The sequence below is a fragment of the Oenanthe melanoleuca genome, chromosome 8, assembly GCF_029582105.1.
Source record: "Oenanthe melanoleuca isolate GR-GAL-2019-014 chromosome 8, OMel1.0, whole genome shotgun sequence".
Taxonomy (NCBI): Eukaryota; Metazoa; Chordata; class Aves; order Passeriformes; family Muscicapidae; genus Oenanthe; species Oenanthe melanoleuca.
This window is the reverse complement of record NC_079342.1, coordinates 15,512,940-15,535,192: the sequence shown is the minus strand read 5'-3', so window position 1 is coordinate 15,535,192 and position 22,253 is coordinate 15,512,940. Positions and strand designations below refer to the sequence as shown.

Here is a 22,253-nt window from a genome sequence, read left to right as displayed (position 1 = left end):
AATGCTACTTGATGTATTATTGTTCCCTGAAGTTTTTGAAGCCATCATTTTCATAAATATACAATAGGAGATGGTAAAGCAAAAAAAAAGTTCCTATTCACACTTTTAGTTAGTTCATGAAGCAACAGCACATCCATTGAAATTTAAATGAAAATGGGGACTGTGTCACACACTATAGCTCTCTGGAAAGCTACAGTGGGAGTCTAGCAGTCCAATTCATTCCTTTGTAGAATGTACTAAGGCTAATGGTCTTGCTGGGAGTAAAATATATTTTTTTGCAGAACGATTCCAGGAACAGACGTTGCTCTTTACCAGAAAACATAAAAGAAAACAAATGCTTACTGTGTCTTTAGTATGCTAAATATGAAATTCTTTGCACAATGGAATGTTAGCAGTAGCCGTAATCATGTTTTCCTTTCATCACCTAGTGAACATAATTTTAAGAGCAGACTGCTGTAATTATATTGCAGATAAAAGGGAGCAGAATTTCTGTATAATATTATAGTTGGCCTGATTGTTTTGTTGATAGGGAAAAATAAAGAGAGACCACATGAATACTTATTTAATGAACATATTTATTAAGCAGTGCAGACTGTACATAATGCATTTGACTTTGCAGTAGGCTTACTTTCTTCAAGCACCTTTCTTAATATTTTACTACAGCTATTATGTTCCCTTCCTATCTGTCCAGCTATTCAATTATTTGTGTAGTATGTCTGTAGCACAACGCTGAAGTGTTTAGCTTAACTGCAGCTGCCAGTGCAGGTACAATCAATGTCAGCATCCACAGACTCCACAACATCCTCAGATGCAGATTTCTTATCGCTGCTTTTCTGCCATTCCAACAGGCTTGCAGCAGTTTCTGTCAGAAGAGTGAAGCCATTGTTAACTAACATCAAGCAAATTAACACATTTCAAAGGAATACTGTTTTGATGGCTGTCAACTCCCTCATCAAGTAAAGAGTGAAATCCTGCCCTCACGACTGACATCTGACTCATTGACTTGGAACAGGATTTTCATCCCTGACATAATTACTGTAATACTTCCCTAAAACCAAACTGAATTCCTTTTTGTGAAGCACAAAGACAAAAGGAGGCTGTGAAAGCGCTGGAGGTGGCCCCTGTCAGTGTAAGACCACCACGTACCAACCCACATCAGCAATCACTTCTGCTAGTGCTGCTTATCTCTGGGTATTTCAGCTATTTGTCCAAGTTCATTTCTGAAGGGTAAGCCCTCTGGAGAATTTTCAGAGGTTCATAAACTTCTAATTAAAGTTTCCTGTATATTGTGAAATCTGGCAGAGCATTGTCAGTTGCAGTATTAACCTTACCACACTGCTTTATCAACAGCATCTTGAATAAGCCATATTCCTTAATGCTGAAATAATCTAAATGGAATAATGATATTCATCCTGCCAATAAATATTCCTAGCTAGTTGGAGGTTTATCATTGCATCTGGAAGAATATTAGGACATCCATTTAGATTAAGTTTGTATAATGAGAATGCATAAAGCTTTCATAATTTTACTTCCATTTGTTTTATTCCTTGGTTGGACAGTACATTTATAACATTTCCCTCATCACAGGGAAATGTGGACACTGCTGTATGAGTTCAGGTTGCATCAGTCACTTATCTTCTGAAAGGTTAACACTCTCATGGCTAAATTACTGTCCAACATTAAATGCAGGTTTTGCATAATAAACTGGATAATAAATATTTCCCAGAAAGATGCTGGAGATGCTTTTAAAAATATGTATTATGTTTTCAGGCTGTGAGAAGAGAAATGCTATAAAATGTCTGAATTCTGTTTTTTATAGACATTATTTCTCTTGGCACACTGTGGGTCTGAGCACATTCATATCCATGTAGGAAATAGTTTCCTTGCAAACTGGATCATGGCTGAGTAACTGATTCCCATGTGTAGGCCTTGTGGCATGTTTGAAATATAAACCAATATGTGGGCTTAAACTTGGAGTGATGCCTGCCTCAGGTTCCTAAGGCCACAGCCTTGCTGATTTGAGGACAACAGGAGAAATTGTGCATTGTTGTACTTCATTTTATCCTTGATGGTTTGAAACAGAAAACTATAATGTCTTAATTCTCATATAAAGAGTTGAGAGAAGTTCTATGTCCTGCACATGCATGTTCCTAGATTGAGAAAGGTGAAGATTTCTACTGTTTCTACTGATTCTCCAAGCCATCAGACAAAGAAAGAAAAAGAATAGTTTTTAAGTGCTGGCCTTGTATTCCTATTGATCCTTAGCCTAAGAAAAAGTAATTAATTTATCAAGCTAAAGAGTAATAAATGGCATACTTTTTCTTTTTTTCTCCCCCTCCTCCTCTTTTTCTGCTTCCTCTTCAGGACAAATAAATGAATAAATAAATAAATAAGGCCTTGATTAGAAGTATTGCAAGCAGACTTTCCAGTCTCTGCTTCAGTAAATGAGCAAGAGAAGCCTGCAGTTGCTCTGAAAGCAGCACTGGCTGCAGCAACTAACATATCTTTTTTTCTGATTTTCCTCTTTTCTCAAACAGTTTTGTGAAAGAACGAGACAGCTTTATTATAGACTAATGTTCTGAGGCAGTGAGTGGTCTGGGGTTATGACACTTCAGAGATACAGACTTGGATACACAATAGAAATCTGTGAAACATGGATATAACAAGATTTTGGAAAGGTTTTTTTGTAGAGGGTGGGTTTTTCTATTTATGAAAGAATGCATCCATTCTCATCTCAGGGAGCCACCAGAAAACTATTAACACTCTCTCTGTGCTACTTGTTGAACTGGCTGTTGCAGATATTTGGCTATTATAGAGAGGATCCTCTCCACTTTTCTGGGCTGATTCAGCACATTGCAGATATTAATAACATAAGCAAAGTACAAAGTTCTACACAGATGTTTAAATTCAGACATAAAATACCCTGTGCTTTCCAGAACTACTCAACACAGGGGTGCATTGGCTCCAGTGAAACTACACTGGATTATCCCAGACAACAATGGATTTGGCCAACAATGGTGAGCAGAGAACAAACCACTTCAATAGATACTTCCTAATGGTAGGTTTCTCCTGAAAGCTATATAGGTAATTAATTAAAAGACATAAGAAAGAATGAACCAGAAATATCTGTACGTTTCAGGTTGGATTCTTCTTTCTTGATTATATAACTTCAGTGTGAAACTCTGCCTCATATCCTTTTTCTTTTTTTTTTTTTTTTTTTTAAATCTGGGGCATGAGTGTGTGTATAAAAAAAACCCTTTAAAACCAAACCATTTTCTGGAACAATCTAGAGAAACTTCCAGAAATGTGTTTTTGCTGATGTATTGCACAGTGGCATAGCATGGCAGTCTAATTACAGCACTCATGTCCCACTACTTGACTGACTTTCAATTGCCTTGCCTGCCCTGGTCTACACGAAATTGCAGGCTGTAATGTACATAAAAGGACTCAGTGTTGCTTATCTCAACTTTATGGAGATCCTGAAGACATGACAAATTTTATTTTGTGATTTTATTGATCGCTGCTGCCCCTTTTACCTCCTCAAATGTTTTTCTCAGATGATGCTACCTGCCATCCCCTACCCTAGCTTTTAGCTGGCCAGCACTGTCAGCAGTTATAGCAAATACTAACAGGATTAAAAACAGCAGCTCAGAGAGGAGCCAGAGCAATGCAGGTCTGTGCATGGCTGTGCTGTTTTTTGTTCTTTCAAGGGCTCTGACAGCTCCTGCAGTACATGACACATGGAGGGAGAAAAATACTGTACCTTTTGGGAAGCAGTGGAAGCCAACCTTTACTGAGGCTTTTTCAATTGGAGTACAGTCTTTCATACATTTCAGTACTGGGTCAACAGAGTAGCACGTAGATTCCTCACCATCAATAGTAGGATTTCGATTCAGCTTCACATAACTGCGCTGCAGCTTGCACCCTAAGAGGAAAAGGAAAGGTAGTTAAAATTGTAGAAATAAATCCCAATCGATCCTTGCAATAATAAAGGTCCACATTTTCTCTTCAGCTTTTATTAAAACACAGGTATCTGACAAACCATTTTCACAGTAGTGAGGTTATCAAGATAGGACAATAACAAGTTGAGGAAGGAGTCTGAAAGGGGAGCTATTTTTAAAATCTAATTGCACAGCATAACCCAAATGGAATCATGTATACTCAGTTTTTTAGAACTACATAATACACAGAAAATAACCTCTCCTGTCTGAAAGCTATTAAGAATAGATACTGCAAGCACAATGGCTACTTCATTGCATTAGGAAAAATGTCAACCGTAGTGAATGGATAAAAAAAAAAAGGCAGCATTTATATACTAACAACAAGGATAATTTTTGTATTGGATGATTTTTATAATGCTGCAATTATCTCACTAGAAAGGTATAACGTAACTTAACAGGATCCCAGCTACTACTCTGTTTCCTGACACACAGATAAGTACAATTCTGCTGCCACTGAAGTCAAGGAAAAAGCAACCATTAACTTCAATAAAATTATTTCAGGTCCGAGGTAAATGGAGACCTATCAAACAAAATTGTATTGATATTATGGGAGTCTAACATTGTTTTTCCAGCTACACGTAAGATGAAGCTCTTTAGTGTAGGAGTAGTTCTAAATATTTTCCTGAGATTTCACCTTCACATGGTGCAGAACAAAAATAAAATTTTTTTGTGCTTTGGAAATTTACATGGGTGTAGGATCTGACACTGCATTCATAGTCTGCATCTTGTGTGGTGAAATTAGTCTGCAGATAACAGCTGAAACTGCTTTGATACAAGGGTGAAAAATCACACTTTTTTCCAGTGGGAACAAGATTAGGGCTGATTTTGCCTTGTAAGAAAATAAGTGTAAGAAATAAAAATATATTATTTAACACTGAATTGCACATGAGACAAAGACTTTTGCTGGAGTATATATCCTTTATATTCACAAGCTGGGTTTTAAACAGTCAGTGGTTAATAAAGTTAAAATGGATACACATTGCTATTGAAATTACTAAGTAAAAGATATCTACTGATTTACAAAAAATATTTTCTTGCTGTTGGCAGAGGAAAAGTGAAATCATAATCTATCCAAGCATAAAATTTTTCCAGATCCACTCACCACCAGAGCAGGTTTCTTCTAGCAATACCCATGACTGAACAAACGCAGAACAGCTGTGTGCCAGCCTATGGTTTGGCATGAGGAATTCATTTTCCTTTTCTCTGTCATTATTGCCACAAACTCCACAGGTCTTTCCTCTCATCCATGAAGCAACTGTAACCTGCAAAACAGCTCATCTTTGTAGGGAGTGCTGAAGTGTTGGTCTGTCACACCAGCAAGGTACTAGGCAGAAAGAAAGCAGAAAACTTGAAAGTCAGTGCAGTACCTTAAGATTTACACCATCAAAAGTCACCTTCTTCAGTCCAAGTTCTGGAACTTCCACAGTAACAGTTTTTCCATCTTTATAAATTTTAACATTGCCTGTGAAAAGATGGTGAATCATACAGTGATCATCTTAAACTAATGGAGAAACTGCAACACAAAACCCACCACAATGCATTTTCCTTCACAATGACAATTTTGCTGCTACAGTTATATATATATTTAAGTGGAGACGAAAAACAAAAATAAAAGAAATAATATATTTTCAAAAATATTCTACTGCTCTTACCTATAGCTGGAACTGACTTCTGTATCCAGTGTGCTAAATTTTGAAATTATAATGACAGTGGTGGTGCTCCAGCAAAATGTCTGAACTAAAGCACCTCTCTGTGACTATAACATGAACTTTTTTTCTGAACAATCACCAACCCGGGTATATTATGAGAAAGGGCTTTATTCACCTGTCTGTTATGCTGGAGGACAGTAAGAGTGTATATACGATAGGAAATATGAACATAAGTCATAGCAAATCTTAAAAAAACTAGTCTTTAGTTTTCTCTTTGAATTAATTCCAATTGTGTTTTCTTTACACTGAGATTTTTCTGTGAAATTTATAAAATCTTGATATTTAGTTCCCAGGTCAGTCCTGGAAAACTGGGTATCCCAGCTTACCTTTTTCATACTCAGAACCTCCACTGTGTGATAGAACTTGTTCTTCATTGCATGCCACAAGGAGAGATGAATTTGAGGCAGGACAGATTGTGATGTTCCTTCAGAAAAAGCAAAAATAAAAGAAAATAAATTAGTGGTTAATTTAAAATGTGAAAAGTATAGATATTTGTGACTATCTGAATTTGAATGAATGAACAAGCAGTTTTATTTCCAAAGTGCAAAATTCATTGGGACTATGGGCTTTATTATTCAGCCTTTAAAGAAAAGACAGCATGGGGATTTAGTGAGTAAGTTATAACATATTGGTGGCTGTGGAATTAAGAATTCAAGACAATAGAAACTACACCATAGAGTCTCAGATGAGGACCCCTTCTGGAAATTCTCTCATTCCCCATATGTCTCAGTGAAAACCAGTTTCAGCTAGAGACTAGGTATCTCCCACTCCTAGACTAACTCCTTGAGAAACTTTATACCTAATTTCTAAGCCTCAGTATAAAGCACACTTACGCTAATGTTGTATTTATGTGAACCTCTCTTGAGAAAGATTGAGGATCAGCCTTTCTTGTAGTAATGATGAATTTTGGGTGTTCAGTACAGTCTTGAACTGCCACCAGGTTGCAGCTTTTATTGAAAGAACATGAATGGCTCACACCATCAAATGTTTTGAAGTCTCTCTCCCTGATTTCGCACGTGGCTGCAAAATAAAACCATAAAAGAAATGGCAGATATGATCACTGTATGTGTTGCTGTGAAGTACTGAAAGACACCTCTATAAGCCTGAAATACCCAGCAAACAGGAAGAAAACTTCACCTCCTTGGCAGAAGCCAGTCTGTAAGGACATGAGAACACTACAGAATAACTACCTGCTGTACACTATACTAGTATTGATTTTGATTGCATGCCAAACACAAAACTCAAGCTAACAGGGACTAAAATACACAAAATTCTTGAGAAACTGGATGCCATAACAAACTGTGGTAAAAATTCCCCATTTCCCACAGGAGTGCTAGGCACCAACCAGGTAGAGGCTCCTTTTTGAATAAAATAAACTGGACAGAAAATGCACGGACTCTCTTGTTCCCATCACCTGATGTCTCTCAATGCAGAGCTGGCAAAATACAACCTCTAGTCCTTGAAGACAGGAGGCATTCCCAAACTCTGAATGCTTACAGCAGTTTGAAGCCTCCTCATTCACCTGCCAAAAAACCTGCTTCTCTGTGAGGGAACAAACTGCTGGAAGCAGGGCTGCAGATGCTGTGCTTCCCTGTAAGACCATTAGAAGGAAAGCCAGGGCCTAGTCATGGCAGAGTATGGATCTAAACCCATTGCTTATTCATGAGACAAACATATAAGTAACATTTACATTGATCTTCTTGTGCTATTTGTGAAGCTATTTCAGGAAATAAATTCCAGGCAGTGATATCTCGAGTCTCGTAAGCTGGAGATGGGCCTAAGGGCAGAGTGAATGGCAATCGGAATCCCTGACAATAAAGTGTTACCTGAAAAAGCAGAAATGAAAATACATTAAGATAAATTGAACCATATGCTCAAGATATGACTGCAAAAAAATCCTACTCTTATCTTGGAAAAAAAAACCCCTTGAAGATGCATTTCTACAATTGCAGTTGTGTTAGTCTCTGCAGAATGCACCCTAACCTTCAGCTTTTGTGAGAAATCATTATCCTCTCTTCTAGTCATACTTGACTTTTTGAGAAATTGTTAAGAACATTGAAAAGTAACTGATAGAAATGAGTTTAAGTGATAATTGAGCGACTTCTTAAAAAATAAGGTAACGAGTAGAGTAACTGAGATGATGGATGTGTTTGCAAAAATGAATATCATCCATTAAGGGCTGAAAACCAGCATGTTCAGCATTGGGGTAAAATCTTTCACTGTAGCTACAAGTTATATTTGCCAAGAGAATCAAAGGAATGCCTAATGCACCGACATCTTCATGGTCACGTTAAAGATCCTGCAGTACTGAAGCAGCACGGGGAGTTAAAGACACACAGGTTTCTGTGCATGAATAGCTAGCTGTTATCAATTTACCAGAGATCCATAGGGAACATTTTTCCCAGAGAAAAGGAGCACTGAGTGAGTGGGACTCTGCAGACTGAGAGGGTGGCTGGCTGCTCCAGTTTGGTTAGAGCAGAGCTGTATTTGTGGCTTGCTCAGAGAAACTGCAGATGTGGGGCTGGAGTGCCAGCACACACAGATGCTGTTTGTGGCTGCAGCAGACTGAAAAGTGTCCTCAAGGCCCCCTCTATCTGCTCTGAGACCCTCATGCAAGAACTAGTCACACTGGGTAAAAATGCACAAAGGTGTGAGTGCAGAGCAGCCATCCTTGAGACTATTTGGCTTCACTGCTGTTCTCAGAATGCAAATAAATTATTTTACTACATAGTCTGATTTTCAACTTACTACTGTGCTGGGCCAAAGCAGCACAAAATCAAGAGAACTGTTGTATGCATTTGAACACTCATCTAATATAGTCAGGTATATAGTAACTTCTCTAAAAGGGAATGTTTTGCTCTTTTTGTTTCTTTACACTGAGTGTCAAAACATTCCAAGCTGAAAATCATCCAAGGTAAGGAAAAGCAAAATAAAAATTTAACGTACCTCAGGAGCTTTAATTATTGTATCAATTGTTCGTGGAGATGTTGCAGCTGCCCTTACTATAAATTCATGAGATGGATTTCTCTGATGTACTTCTGAGAAGCCCAACACGAGTGCTGCACCAGGAATGTATTGCATGAATCTAGAGATAAACAAGATGTGACAAACTCAGGTGCATGAACAAAAGCACCTATGGGACAGTGAGGACTACTGCAGATCCAAAAAATCAGGAAAAAATGGAAGAACTGTAAAGTCAAGGAAATAGTTCTTTAGGTCAAATTAAATGGTTGATTTATCCAGAAGAAACACACTGGTTTAATTATGCCTATTTAAAATGGCTATTTTTTGAGACTAAATAGAAGAAAATTTTAAAAGAAAAAGGCATTTTGAACTGAAATAGTAGATAATGTAATACTGAAAATGAAATCAAGCATACTTTTTAAATATTTGGAGGCTATCATTTAATATGAAACATGTGGAAAAAGTAGAACACATTCATAAAATACTTGTGCACCACTGAACTTGTGGTTTCTATCCAAGCACTTCCTGGACAGTTTGGGTTGAAAAATTTAATCCAATTCTTTCAGTGTTTTTCAAAAGCCAAGTAGGATAAAAAAGTAAAATAAAAACGAAGGAAATAATGAATTACATACTCTGTGCTTGTCTTTTTTATCCAGGATGGAAGCTTTCCCCATTGCACCTTCAGCTGTGCAGCTGGCTTCCTTGCCAGTTGTCCTGTGGTAGCCACTGCTGCTATCCTGTAATCCTGGCACTCCTTGCCCCATCTCAGCCTGGCCTTTGTAAACAGGGAAACAGTCACCCAACATTCAGAAAAGAGTTCCAGAATGAACCTTGACTGTTTCAAGGTACAACATTTTCTTTCAATTTGTGCATTGATCCTTCACATTTCCAGTCTTTTACTCTAAACAGGGAAATTTTGACTTCATGCAAAATCCAAGGCATAGTAGGAGAAGTTTTCTGGTCTGTGCAGAGCTACATATCCTGTCTCAAAGCAGCCACTGAAGCATTTGAGATTTTCTTAGATGTGGTAATTTCTTAATCAATATGTACTTTTTTCCTAGAAGAGGACTGCACTATAATTTCTCTTTGCCCTCACCAAAACATCCTGATATGAACCCACCTCTCCTTATGCTGAATTTGTTAATTGCAGCTACAAAAAGCTGAGGTTTATAAATTGTTGCACAAACATCTCTTGCTCTAAAAAGCTCTTGGGAAGCACAGCACACAAATATGCAAAAAAAGTAAGGACCTGTTCCTTCATTTAGGATGCTCTCTGGCATCAACCTGTTACCCAACTTTGCTTTTTCCATCTTTTCATATAAATCCTAAGAAATACAACATTGTAAATATATTTGAGTTATGAGTTCTTTTGAAATCACAGAGCAGTCTGACTTGGAAGGGACCGAGAAGAATCATCCAACTCCATCCAGAAAGAGCTCAACTCCTAAGTGAATGGCCCATACAGGGATCAAACCCATGTCCTTAGTGTTATCAACACCATGCTATAACCAACTGAGCTAATCTTGGGGTCAATAAATTATACACAGAAAAACAGGCAGATTCCCAGACAAGAAAACTCATATTAGAACAAATAATAAATAGTGATGAAGAAGTCAATTTTTCAAATATTTTTATGCTTCTACTGGTTATATTTTAATTTATCTTGAAAATCAATATTTTTTGCCAGATTTCGAAGTGTGTATTTTTTTTTTCATTATTATTTTTTTTAATTCTAAGGAATGGTGAAACATTTCCTGAAACTTCCCCAACTTTATGAAACATTTAAGAATAAGCATGCCTTTCCTGTTTAATACTCCTAATCAGCAGATTCTCTGTGCCTGCTCTTTGTAGATGTCTCTCTGTGCACTTACCTGTGCTTTCAGAGGCACTATCACAGCATCAGCACACGCTTTCCAATTGGTTTCAGCCAGCTGAACCACAACTAGTTGCACATCAACTTTGGCAGCATCAGAACGAACATATGCTGTAGCCTGATAACCTTGATTTCTGTTGTCACTCCTTACTGCCTGTGCCACAACCGTAATGCCAGGTGGAATTACGTCTCCCAGGAAGTTGCGCTGAAAAAGAGCCCCCAACCATCTGTGCTTAAGTATTTCTGTGTGCTCACCAGAGAGCCTGCAGTCCAGCCAATGTGTGCTGATAGCAGGCTGCAGTGTCCTTCATCACTTTGGTTTGCAGCACATATTTCTGTATCCACAATAGCTAAGGATGGATTTAGTTGGTAACTTCATTATTCAAAAACGTGATTATTTTGGTGAGGGATCCAAGGTGTTTCCAAGATATCTTTATGCATACAGCAAGATTTTATTCATTATTTTAATGTTTCAAATAGCTGCCTACAATGTGTACTAGAGACATTCAGAGCAGTATACACATTCACAACTTATTTTACTATACTACAGTTTCTTCAAGCCAATCAAATATTTTGAAATCCTGCTTAGTAAAAGAATTCCCCTAGACTTTGCCTGCATTTGCAGAGCTATTTATTCTATTATTATGTAGATACCTTTATGCAGTATAATTATAGAATACTAAGTGCACAATAAAGGTAAAGACTATCTGTGCTTAATGGGCCTTCACATTTACCAATCAGTGATGTCCATGGAAAGCCTGATTTCAGTTATACTCTGCATGCACTCATGACCTCCAGTCCACATTTAAAAATAATAAGGCACAGTTATTTATTTCTTCCTCATTTTTACCTAGAGCAACTGATTTTGTATTCTGGGCTTTCACAGGGAAAAAAAATTCTTTCCTCTTTAACTCACAGCTACATTCCCTTCAATGTGTATAATTTCCAAATCCAGCTTTCACATACTGCAAATACCTTCAGAAATGAAGGAAAGGAAACAGGAAAACCAAAGCCTGAACACAAGGGGATTTGGAAAAAAAAAAAAAAAGTTGGGTTTGTTTTTTTTTTTTGTGGGGGGAAATATCTCAATGAGCTTTGACTTTCAATTACACACTTGACTTTTAGTGTCCCTCCTAGCCCCTCAGCTAGTGGCACCACATCTGCAGCTGAGCCTGGGTACCACACACAGGCTGTACCTCACGTGTCAGGCTGGAGCCATGGCTGTGGTCATGGTAGTGAATGCTGACTTTTTTGCTCCTCTTTGAGCTGTGGGCAGATTTTTTTCCGTGGTGGTGGCTGCTGCTGCTGCTGCTGCTGTCACTGCTACTGCTGTCACTGCTGCTGCTGCTGTTTCTGTGGCTGCTTCCCGACTCAGAGGAAGATGATGATGAGCTGCTTGATCCTTTATGATCTGGATGCTATGAAATAAAAATAGGTTAAAAATGAGATAGCCTTTAGTTTTAGCCTTTTCTGAAAGACAGACTGCATAGACACTGATTGCAAATGACAACATCAAGCTGTTTGTGTCTCATGCTAGGGAAAATGAAAAGTGGCATTTCATAAGTAGTCAAATACATCCATATCCAGAAAAATAAAATAATACAATTTTATAAATAACAGAATAAATCATCTTCCTCTTTCACATGCAGGATATATAATAGCTATACAGGTAACACTTACAAAAGCCATTCCGTTATCACCCTTCTAATATATGCTAAAAATACTTTTGTGCCATAATGTGTACTGAACCTGGTTTCTGAAAAAATCTGTGTCATGATTTTGCCACAGTTGCCTAAGAACGGTGGACATAACTGTTCCCATTGGAAGGCCCCACTGTTTTGTCATTCCCCCATGGTCTTTGTTAACCTAGCTTTGAATGCATTTGTGAGTCCTGACCCAAATTTGAGAATTGCAAGTGCTGCAACACCAAAAAGACACAGTGTAATAACATATTAGTAATAAATCTGCTTTTTTAAAATTCATCTTCAATATTGTTATTGGGCATTATGGAATGGTCAAAGGAAATGGCCCCAACAAAGCCCTTCAGTAACAGGCTTGATGACATCAGCTGCAGCTACCGTGGCAATGTGCACTTGGATCAGCACCTACCCAATGGATGTGAGCAGGCTTGAAGCGGAGACTGTATACTTTTGGAAGGTGAGATTCCTGCAAAATTCCAAAAGAAGTTATTACCTACAGCTCAGTCAAGCCCAGCTCCTAGCAGAAGTCAAAGCATTAGCTGGACATTTTACCCATTCTGTGGAAGTGTCGCGAGTGCTGCCGCTGTTGGCTCGGCGCTTGCCGTGGCTGCTCTCAGCTCGTTTGCCAGGCTTGCTCTGCCAACGGGAAGCACCAGTGCTTTCACTGCTGCTGCTGCTCTGTGCTCTGGGCTGCTGCTCACCCACACTCCTCTCTCCTTCAGCAGCACTGGCAAGTGGAAATGATGTGCTCTTGGACTGCTTCTTAGCCTTATGCTTTATACCAGATGCTGTGCTACTGCTGCTGCTGCTACCTGTGCTGCCTCTGGTACTGCCTTTGCTGCTGCTGCTACTGCTGCTCCTACTGCTACTACTGCTGCTGCTGTCCTTGCTGCTGCTGCTCCTGCTGCTCCTACTGCTACTACTGCTGCTGCTGTCCTTGCTGCTGCTGCTCCTACTGCTACTGCTGCTCCTGCTGCTGTCCTTGCTGCTGCTGCTTTTGCTACTGCTACTATTGCTCTTACTGTCACTATTGCTGCTCTTACTGCCACTATTGCTGCTCTTGCTGCTACTACTACTGCTCTTACTGCTACTACTGCTGCTACTACTGCTGCTCTTATTGCTACTACTACTGCTCTTACTGCTACTACTGCTGCTCTTACTGCTACTACTGCTGCTTTTGCTGCTACTACTGCTATTACTGCCACTTTTGCTGCTACTACTGCTGCTCTTACTGCTACTCTTGCTGCTGCTACTGCTGCTCTTGCTGCTACTACTATCACTACTACTACCACTGCTACTACTGCTGCTACTACTATCACTACTACTGCTACTGCTGCTGCTACTACTGCTCTTGCTGCTGCTGCTGCTGCTGCTGCTACCACTGTCCCCAAAGGGGTAGAACTTCTTTCCTTTGGCTTTGGAGTGGCCTGTTTTCAGATTTATCTGGGCGCCCTCCTGTGATGCTCTGCCATCAGAGTCGCTGCTGGAGGGGCTGCTCGTTGTACTCTCAGCACTTCCACTGGCACTGCTGGCGCTGGATGATGAGCTCCTGTATTTTCTTGTTCCCTAGTCAAGGGTAACATTGGAAAAAAAAATATTTTTCTGTGTTCCTGCAGAACAACATAAGTAAAATCAAGTGCAGACACCTCTGAATCTCTGCTGCCTGAGAAGCCAAGGTGTGTGCTTGATAACATTCTTGGAACACATCACAATAATTCAAAGGCTATTTCATAATAATGTGTTAAACCCACACACAAACAGAACAATACCCCAAACACTTTGGTGATAAGGAGTGTGTGCAGACGCTGTTGACCACACAATGACATGTAACTGGTATCAGTAATGACAATGCTGTAGCTGTCACTGTCTCAGGGCAGGCTGTGTAGTTGGTGTCAGAGCATTTTGCTGCAGTTGCAGTAGCTGTAAATAACAGACTATTTTTTGGCCACACAACAGCTATTTTATCTCTTACAAGAGATTTTCAGAAAAGCATACAAAACCAACCTGCTCTTTCTAATGTCTTTCACTTGCAGAAGGATAAGTACAAACAAAAGACCTGCCGAAAGACTTATGTCTTTCTTTAGTCTGTTTTTATTTTCCACTTTGGCATAATATCTAAACAAAGGAAGCTACTTAGTAGAAGGAATAAAAACAAGCTTTGTGTAATGTCTCCCACAAATCCAGAAGTGGAATTTCGCAGCAGTACCTGATCATCAGTGTCAGCAAGGATTTTCTTCACTTTTTTAATTGCTTCTTTTCTGGAAGATGCTTGTGCCTCTGGATCTTCAAATGTCACTAGACGTACCATTTTTGTAGGAGCTTGGTCTCCTGCTTGAATTGTGACTTGTATTTTTTCAATAGGTGCCTCAGTGTAAACTGAAATTGCATGACATTACTGTTACTACTAGCAACTGAATGAGAGAATAAGCCAATTTTACCACAATTTATTTAGCAATTTTTTCTCAAATATAAAAGCTCAATGATTATTATTGGTATCGAGCAACTTTGTTAAAAATTTTCTCTAATACCTAAAGCACATAATGGCAATCAAATTTTTAAATATTACCAGAATACTGGATTCTTTTCAAGTCAATAAACAAAATGATCAGCAGATTTAAGTCAAGTGAATTGGATTGCTTAAAGACATAAACCATGGGTTAGTGAATTAAACATCAGACAGCAATTGAGGCTCAACTCTTGAGCACTAAAGAATGGCCCAATGGTTAGGCCATTAGTTTGGTACTTAGGAGACCTAGATTCAGTGGCCTGCTGTGCTTTTATTTCTTATGATCATGGATTAAGACATTAAGGACTAGGTCCTGGCAGGGTTAATCCATAATTCCCTTTTAGAGTCTGGGTTTTAGAATGTAGCTACAGGACACTGCATCAGATCTGTTGCCCATGTCCAATTGCTTCGTGCTTGCATCCCAAATCCAATGATTCAGGATGCATCAGACACACTCTGCAGGCACAGATCAGCTCTGCTTGACGCTGGCCATGCTGAGTGCCATTGCTGGGAGAGCTGGGAAATTGCAGCTCAGGCAAGTGGGGTAGGAATGGATCCCTGCTGTGAGCATGGTCTGTTGCCAGTACTGGCAGGCCTGGTACATCTAATTATAGATTTAGTGGTACTTAAGATGCAGAAAATATATATGTACATAGACATCTGTATCTATTTATCTCTATGTGTGTGTAAATACCTTCACCCACTATTTTCCTTTTTGTGCCCTCTTGTATTTACCTGGCTTGAAGCTCATTCTCAGGGCATGCTCTCCAACTAGGTAATAAAGAGGCAGGTTTTTGATAAATGCTGCGTGCACGCTTTTCTTCTCAATGCACACTTGAACTCCAAACGTACTTGCATTGAAGCACAGGGACTGAACAAATGGCTCTTTTTGGGAAGAAGAGTGTCCAGAAGAAAAGGGATTTCCAGATGAAACATCCTCTGCAGACTGCCTGTCCTATTAGATAGCAGACATGTCCAGTTAACTCAGACAACAGTGAGAGGAATACCTGCATGCTACCATGTTATGGCAACAGCTACCTGTACTCTGCAGGGGGAATTAACCAGTTTATTCGAGATAGCAAGGCTGTTACATAGGACAGCTTGGTTTTAAATTGGACAAAATTATCATCTGAATGGGTTGATTAGGCTACCTACCGTAGAAAAAGGCTTCAGGTTATAAGAATGGAAAATTAATCACAGATTAATTCTAAATATTTAATTTTGTTTTCCTGGAATTTTAGACAGTGTTAACAGGTTCTTGATAAAACTGAGTGTGCCTTAGACTGACAGGAGTTTTTTCCTTTGATTTTCTATGTGTCAGACAACAGAATGTTCAACAATGTCCCCAAAAATTCTGACTCAGATGAGGTCTGACATGAATGTGACACTATATCAATTAAACGTTCAAAACATATAATCTATTAGAAATTTCCACTAAAAACTATGTAATTTACATGTAATAAGCAATGCTTGCAGAAGAAAAAATTAATTAAAATTGGAATCAAATCCATGAAATGAAAACTATGATTTCCTGAAGCAATGAAGCAAGTACCTAAAGACACAATAATCACAAGCTTTCGTTTCACATAAAATTCAGATTTGCAATTAGTTTTTTATCCAGTTTATCATGTCTCACAAGATCCCAGCCTTGCACGAACCCTACCAAAAACCCTGGAACTTCTAGTGATACTGGGAAATGCTCCAGCCAGTGCCATTTTCTAGTTGCTGTTCATTTAAGAATAACTGTGGATGCCAAGTTTTCAGGAAGGGCAGCACAGAGGCACAAAGCAGAAGAAAAGCATGTTCCAGGATATTGGAAACTGCTCTCAGTGATAGCACGTTTGTCTATTGACTTCTCTGTGGGAAAGTGCTGTTCCTGTCCTCTGTTCATCTCTAATTTTATCTGAAAACCCTTCAGACTTGCAGGATAACAATGAAAACAGAACAAGACAGTGCATTCCTCACCTCTGTCAGTCTCTCACTGAATGAATTCCCACAGTGATGCCTTCACAACACTGCCCATCTTAGAAACCTATCCTGGCTTTTATGGAAACCTGGCTCAGGAAGTCATGACACAAACTGCACTCCATCCTTGAGTCAGGATGCTTGTAAGCATTAAATTTGGCTCCATAAGTCAAGCAGTGGAACATCTTGTGGAACATTTGTGACTGCCCCAGAAATGAGATACTTGCATAATGGTTGCAAAAAATTTTAAAGATTGTGGGCCTGTAGATGGCAGTGCAAAATTAATTACCAAAGAAAATGCTTTTGCTTTAGAAAAAGTGTTGCAAGTTTGATGCATTACACTCCAGATTTTAAAATAATGTCACTATAAAGCTATTTGTGTTATTAGATTGAACCTGACTTATTTTGAGTGAAGCAGCATCGGTCAGAGATGAATTGTACCCTTTCCTACAGAGAAAAGAAATGGTTCCCTACTGTTTAGAAGCCCAAAAAAAGAATAGTCAGACACTACATCATTTACCCTGATGTTTTCACTCTCTCCTGATGCAGAATCTGAATTGAAGGACGTCTTCATTATGTTGGGCACTGCTTCAGGTAAAAGAACTGGAGTTGTCTTGCTAGCAGCCAAATCCCCAATATTTCGTGTAACAGCAAATGTCTTAGACCTGCAGAATAAACATTAGAGGAGACCTGTATTGATAAAGCACTACTGAGGAAAAGACCTAAATAATGCCTTGTAGCCTGCACTCAGCAACAAGTATCATCCCTTGCAAATTGCTTTACAGATATTTACAGCATCCTTCCTGTTAGCTGTGTTTTCAAGGACTGCTAAGAGTCAATAAAGACACAGACCAATCTCAGTGGCAGGTAGCTCAGTCAGGCTTTTAGAATCAAATGCACAGGTTAAAAACATTATGGTTGGTTGGATCTCCATACCCTAATTCCATGAAAAACAGCATGCTTACTTAGAAGTCTGGCTGTGGATTACATTATTAAATTTTTGAGTTTTCTACTTTGAGCTCCGGGAATTTTAAATTTTTAAACTCATCTTGTGTGTATTCACTGCACTAGCCTTAGTTCTAATTTCTTTTGACATTATATTTGGAAAAATACTGCCATAACTTCAAAAAACAACCCGGGGACAGGTGACTACTGAATGCTGTCTCCTGCCCAATTTTTATTAAAGCAGAATTGGAGAAAGGAGCATGAAATCATGAAAGCAAGTGTCTCCAGCTTGATTTAAATTTACAAATACTAATGGCTTGGCCATGACTTGGCAAGAGGTCAGGAGAGTTGAGCAGGAAGGTTAAGAGCCTATTTATGTAAATGTGTTCAGTACATTGTTTCCAGTGTTGTGAACTCTAAGTGTATTAGGCAGGATCCCAGACAAGTGATAGAAGGTGCAGCATAAGACTGAGGCTCTCATGGCTAAATATTCTGAGCCCCACATTCATACCCCACATTCCTAGGGAGCTTCTTACAGTGCTGTGAGCTGTGAGTTTTGTTTTGGGTCAGAGAAACGTCTCAAACCCTGAAATGTTTTTGAGAGACAAAACCTATTTCCCTCAGCTATTAACACTGTGCTACCTCTACCTTATTAGCCCTTTATCAGCTAACATCCATCTCCAAATTCCCCATGTGCTCTTTCTCAAGGATGAAGCTGATCTCTTTGCCCTGGGGCTTTTGTGGTCTTCCAATGGAGGTGGCTGCTGTGACAGTGAATGGAAAGATGGTCTCAAAATGGTCTCTATTTTAACACGGTCCACACTGTACTAGCCTGAGCAATTCCAATCTAACCTGTTTGAAAGATGAATTTGTATTCATTTGATAGCCCTCTCTTCCTCTTGAAGGCTCCTACCGTGCTGTGTGCAATGTAAAGCACACAATTGCTCTTCATGTGGAACACCTCAATAAAACGTGTGTCACCTGTGGGCTTTGTTTTCTTTTCCATCTCTCTCTTTTTTTAGATAAGGACATGACAGCAACGCTCCACGCTGGGTGATAGGAGAACCTTGAAGAATGGAATCTGAAATAAAATATTCTCCCTAACAAGCTGAAGGGATAAAAGAAAATACAAATCAACTTGCATTTCAGATGGCTCATCTGGGTAAAGAGACAAAAAAGGAAATAGTTTTATTTTAATCCCATTCAATAATTCAAATGACCACTGAACTGCAGGCTGGATCTCCAAGCAGAAAGCCCTGGGGTTTCTTTTCCAATTTTTTTAGTATTTTTATGCCAATAGTCTACTCCTGCCACCTAATGAAAGCGAAGGATCGATTCCTCCCTGTTGAGCACAGAGAGCCGACAAATGTGGCTGCATCACAGGTGACACATGTCAATGTCTGCAGAATCACACGGCACAGTAAAAATAGGCTACAAGAGCCAGCTCTGGTGCTTTAACAAGAAAAAACAGTCACAAAGAAGGCCTAAAGCTATGGTATGAAAGAATCTCTTCTCTCTGATCCCGCACAAGGGAGAAAAAAATAGAAAGGAGATTTTCCAATATGTATTAGTGCGTTTTTTGGATGAGAGAAGCTGTGCTATAAGCCAAACTCACTGCAGGGGTAAGGGACAAGCAACTCTGCTATGTTGGACCCACTGATGTTTCAGAGAGTGTGGCCTTACACACATCTCTAACATGGGCACAGAAGAGCTCAAATGTCTGTTTAAAACAAAAAACAATCAACAAAAAACTGTTTTCCCAGGTTTTAAGACACAGTGTGACATGCCATGCAAATAAATGAGAAACAAGATACAATCAGCCAGCCAGATCTTTAGCTCTCTTTCTGATGCAGTGAAACAAAATCTTCTGCCTTTCCTACACATCTTCCTTCCAGCTTTGGTGCAAAGGTGTTATAAAAACAGAGACTTGGAGCCCCACCTGTTTCCCTTTTCTGACCCCCAAACACATCTTGCTGCCTCAACAAGATCCCTGAATATGCTGTCTCTTCTGCATTTTGTGCTATACATGGTGTAGTCATGTTGGACAAAGAGTTTTCTAATTACCTTGTTCCTTTTATAAATAAGATGCCTATTTGAAGCAATTTCTGCTTATCTTACAACTAAAATAAGCAAAAAACCTTATGGTACAAGCTCTATTCGTGATTATGTATATACTTCAGTAGGCTGTCATTATAAATATGTGGTATATTAGCAAAGTGCATTCTTTGGCAGCTCTCCATGTTTATACTTTAATCACAGAGCTCTAATTTCCCCTGAAATTTATTTGATTTTTACTTCTTGTAAATTTTGTTTAAAAGTATGTTGAAGTAGCCATCTGCAGTATACTAAATAATTACGTTAAAAGAGCCTTAAAAATAACCATTATTTTTAATTAAATTTTGATAGGATTGAATTGAAACACATGCTATATATTCTCTCCATAGTAGAATTAATTACTGTACTCTGATTTTTGCTATAGAGAGAATTGAGCCCATAACGTGCTGATTTGTCTTGGGAATGCAACCTCTCTATCACCAAAGTTTTCTTTTCTGTTCTTTTTTTGTTTTTGTTTTTGAGCCTGTGATTACTTACTTGAATTTCTCTTTGGCTTTTGAAAATTTATATAAATCCCACTGCTGTGACAGGTTATAACCTTTATGATCCTTTATGGTGTGCAGGATAGAAATGAACTTAATGCTGTTGAAAACTGTTTGCTTCCTGTGTCTGAATGTGAGAGATGATGAGGAAAATAGTAGCTTATTCTGTCTAGCTTTAATGACATGGGACTGTCATTAGTAACCTGTTGACCATCAAGACAGTGCTCAACACTACAATATTTTGAACAGAGGTTACAAACACATGAAAAATCAATAGCTTTCTAGGACTATTTCTTTAAATGGGGAATTTAAAGTTAACAAGGGAAGGTGTCACAATACCTCTAAAATATTGAGTTCATTTGGATCTTTATTATTTGGTAGATATATGCAAGAGGAAGAAAAAGACTATGTTAAACTAATTTTTTTAAACTCAGTCTATATAAATATATATAGTTATATCTATATATCTATCTCATTTCTCTCTGCCATGTCTGCTTGTTTCTCTTCATACATCTAAGATTTTACTTTGCTTGGTCTTTGACCTCCTCAGTGATGTGGTTCAATGTTACATTCTCTAGTTATTGCTTTGCCTTCACTTGCACTCATTGCTGTTTCATTGCTCTGTGTGGTTTCCACTGGCCATTTGTTTTGTAACAGTGAATGGGAATGCTTTTTGGAGAGAAATTGATGGTGCTAGAAGTCATCTAGTGAGTATTAGCTTTCTCATATACTTGACATTATGGAGCTATTTCCAAGTGACTACTTCATTTTATGAATGGTAATGCTGCAGGGTCTAGAGCAGGGCTTGTGCTGGAACTCATGGGCTTCTCTGCTGTAATACCTTGTTTCTGATACTGACTTGCTTTATGCCTTATGGCAATGCATTTAACCCTTTTTGTGTCTCATTTGATCTCCCCTTAAGTCAAAGGAGGAGAATATTTTTTATTTATTTGCAGGGAGGATCCTTCTGCTAATATTTCTCTCTGCTTGAGGCTCTAAACCCTTGATCAGTATTCAATGTTCTCATTTCAGTTCAGTGTGCTTATTGAGCTCATTAATATCTGCCTCACCCTCTCTAACAGTGGGAACTAGTGAGAGTTATTGCCTGATGTCCCTGATGACCTTAGGAGCAGCTTGTCCTGGCCTCCATAAGAAACAACCAAAAAAAACATGCAGCTAGCTTTTCATCTCTGAAATGCTGAGACCCTCCCTACGTCTGCTTATTACAGCCACACTTGATGGAGTGGAGGAACTGTGTTAGGGAGGAGGATGAGATGTCAAATGCATGTCAAATGGTCTGTGACTATTGAAGGACAAGGGAAAATAATTATTAGCTTAACTGGTGGCTAAATTGAGGAGACCTGCAGAGTCTCTGGGCCAGCAGCCATGAATGCTAATTGCAGCTCTTTTGTTACGGCTGTATTCCTAGAGCAGAAACTTGTTAACATTTCAGTGGTTTGCATGATCACCGATTTCTGTTGTCAGTGAAGCCTTTTCCTTTGTGATGAATTTTCAGCTTCTCTTTCTCAGGTTTTTTCATGTGTGAAGGTTTTTTAAGTTTGGTCTACTGCTTTGATTCCTTGGACATTCTCTTTCTGTTTCTTCCTGCTCTCTGTGTTTGTATTTCCATCTGTTTTCATTTGTTTGGCATCTGGCTACAACAGTTTTCCAGAGTGCATTGTAATTGCATGCACTGATAATAAATCAAGGAGACCTAACGGGTAAGAATACCAAATGGCAGCCACAGGGGAACAAGGTAAAAACATACGAGACACCAAACCTTCTATGCTTCAAGGCATTTAATGCAAATTTAGATGGGCTAACTGTTCTAACTCATAGGATTCAGCTGGTTGATATTTTACCTAGTGTTTCCAGTTCAAATATTTGTATCAAGATAGAAATTTTATATAATTTTTGTTTCAGATAGCTTATGGATCTCAACAACTGAGATATAGTCCTAAGGAGGACTTTGAGGTGAAGACCACACATTTTC

The 22,253-nt window shown here is 38.8% G+C and overlaps 1 protein-coding gene across 1 annotated transcript in view; it reads right to left on the bottom strand.

Moving 5' to 3' along the window:
* Window positions 1-679: 679 nt before the first annotated feature.
* The window catches only part of LOC130256323 (vitellogenin-1-like), a 43,186-nt gene continuing 21,612 nt past the window's right edge, over window positions 680-22,253 (bottom strand). Inside the window, exons 20-37 of the mRNA XM_056497842.1 lie at window positions 17,239-17,383; window positions 15,489-15,708; window positions 14,454-14,623; window positions 13,393-13,813; window positions 12,944-13,068; window positions 12,800-12,883; window positions 12,657-12,713; window positions 11,744-11,965; window positions 10,546-10,752; window positions 9,307-9,449; window positions 8,657-8,795; window positions 7,401-7,536; window positions 6,544-6,730; window positions 6,037-6,134; window positions 5,369-5,463; window positions 5,104-5,263; window positions 3,764-3,925; window positions 680-862 (exon numbers count right to left, since the gene is read on the bottom strand). Coding sequence (XP_056353817.1) covers window positions 744-862; window positions 3,764-3,925; window positions 5,104-5,263; window positions 5,369-5,463; window positions 6,037-6,134; window positions 6,544-6,730; window positions 7,401-7,536; window positions 8,657-8,795; window positions 9,307-9,449; window positions 10,546-10,752; window positions 11,744-11,965; window positions 12,657-12,713; window positions 12,800-12,883; window positions 12,944-13,068; window positions 13,393-13,813; window positions 14,454-14,623; window positions 15,489-15,708; window positions 17,239-17,383 — 2,890 coding nt within the window. The 3' untranslated portion in view covers window positions 680-743. The remainder of the gene's footprint in view (window positions 863-3,763; window positions 3,926-5,103; window positions 5,264-5,368; window positions 5,464-6,036; window positions 6,135-6,543; window positions 6,731-7,400; window positions 7,537-8,656; window positions 8,796-9,306; window positions 9,450-10,545; window positions 10,753-11,743; window positions 11,966-12,656; window positions 12,714-12,799; window positions 12,884-12,943; window positions 13,069-13,392; window positions 13,814-14,453; window positions 14,624-15,488; window positions 15,709-17,238; window positions 17,384-22,253) is intronic.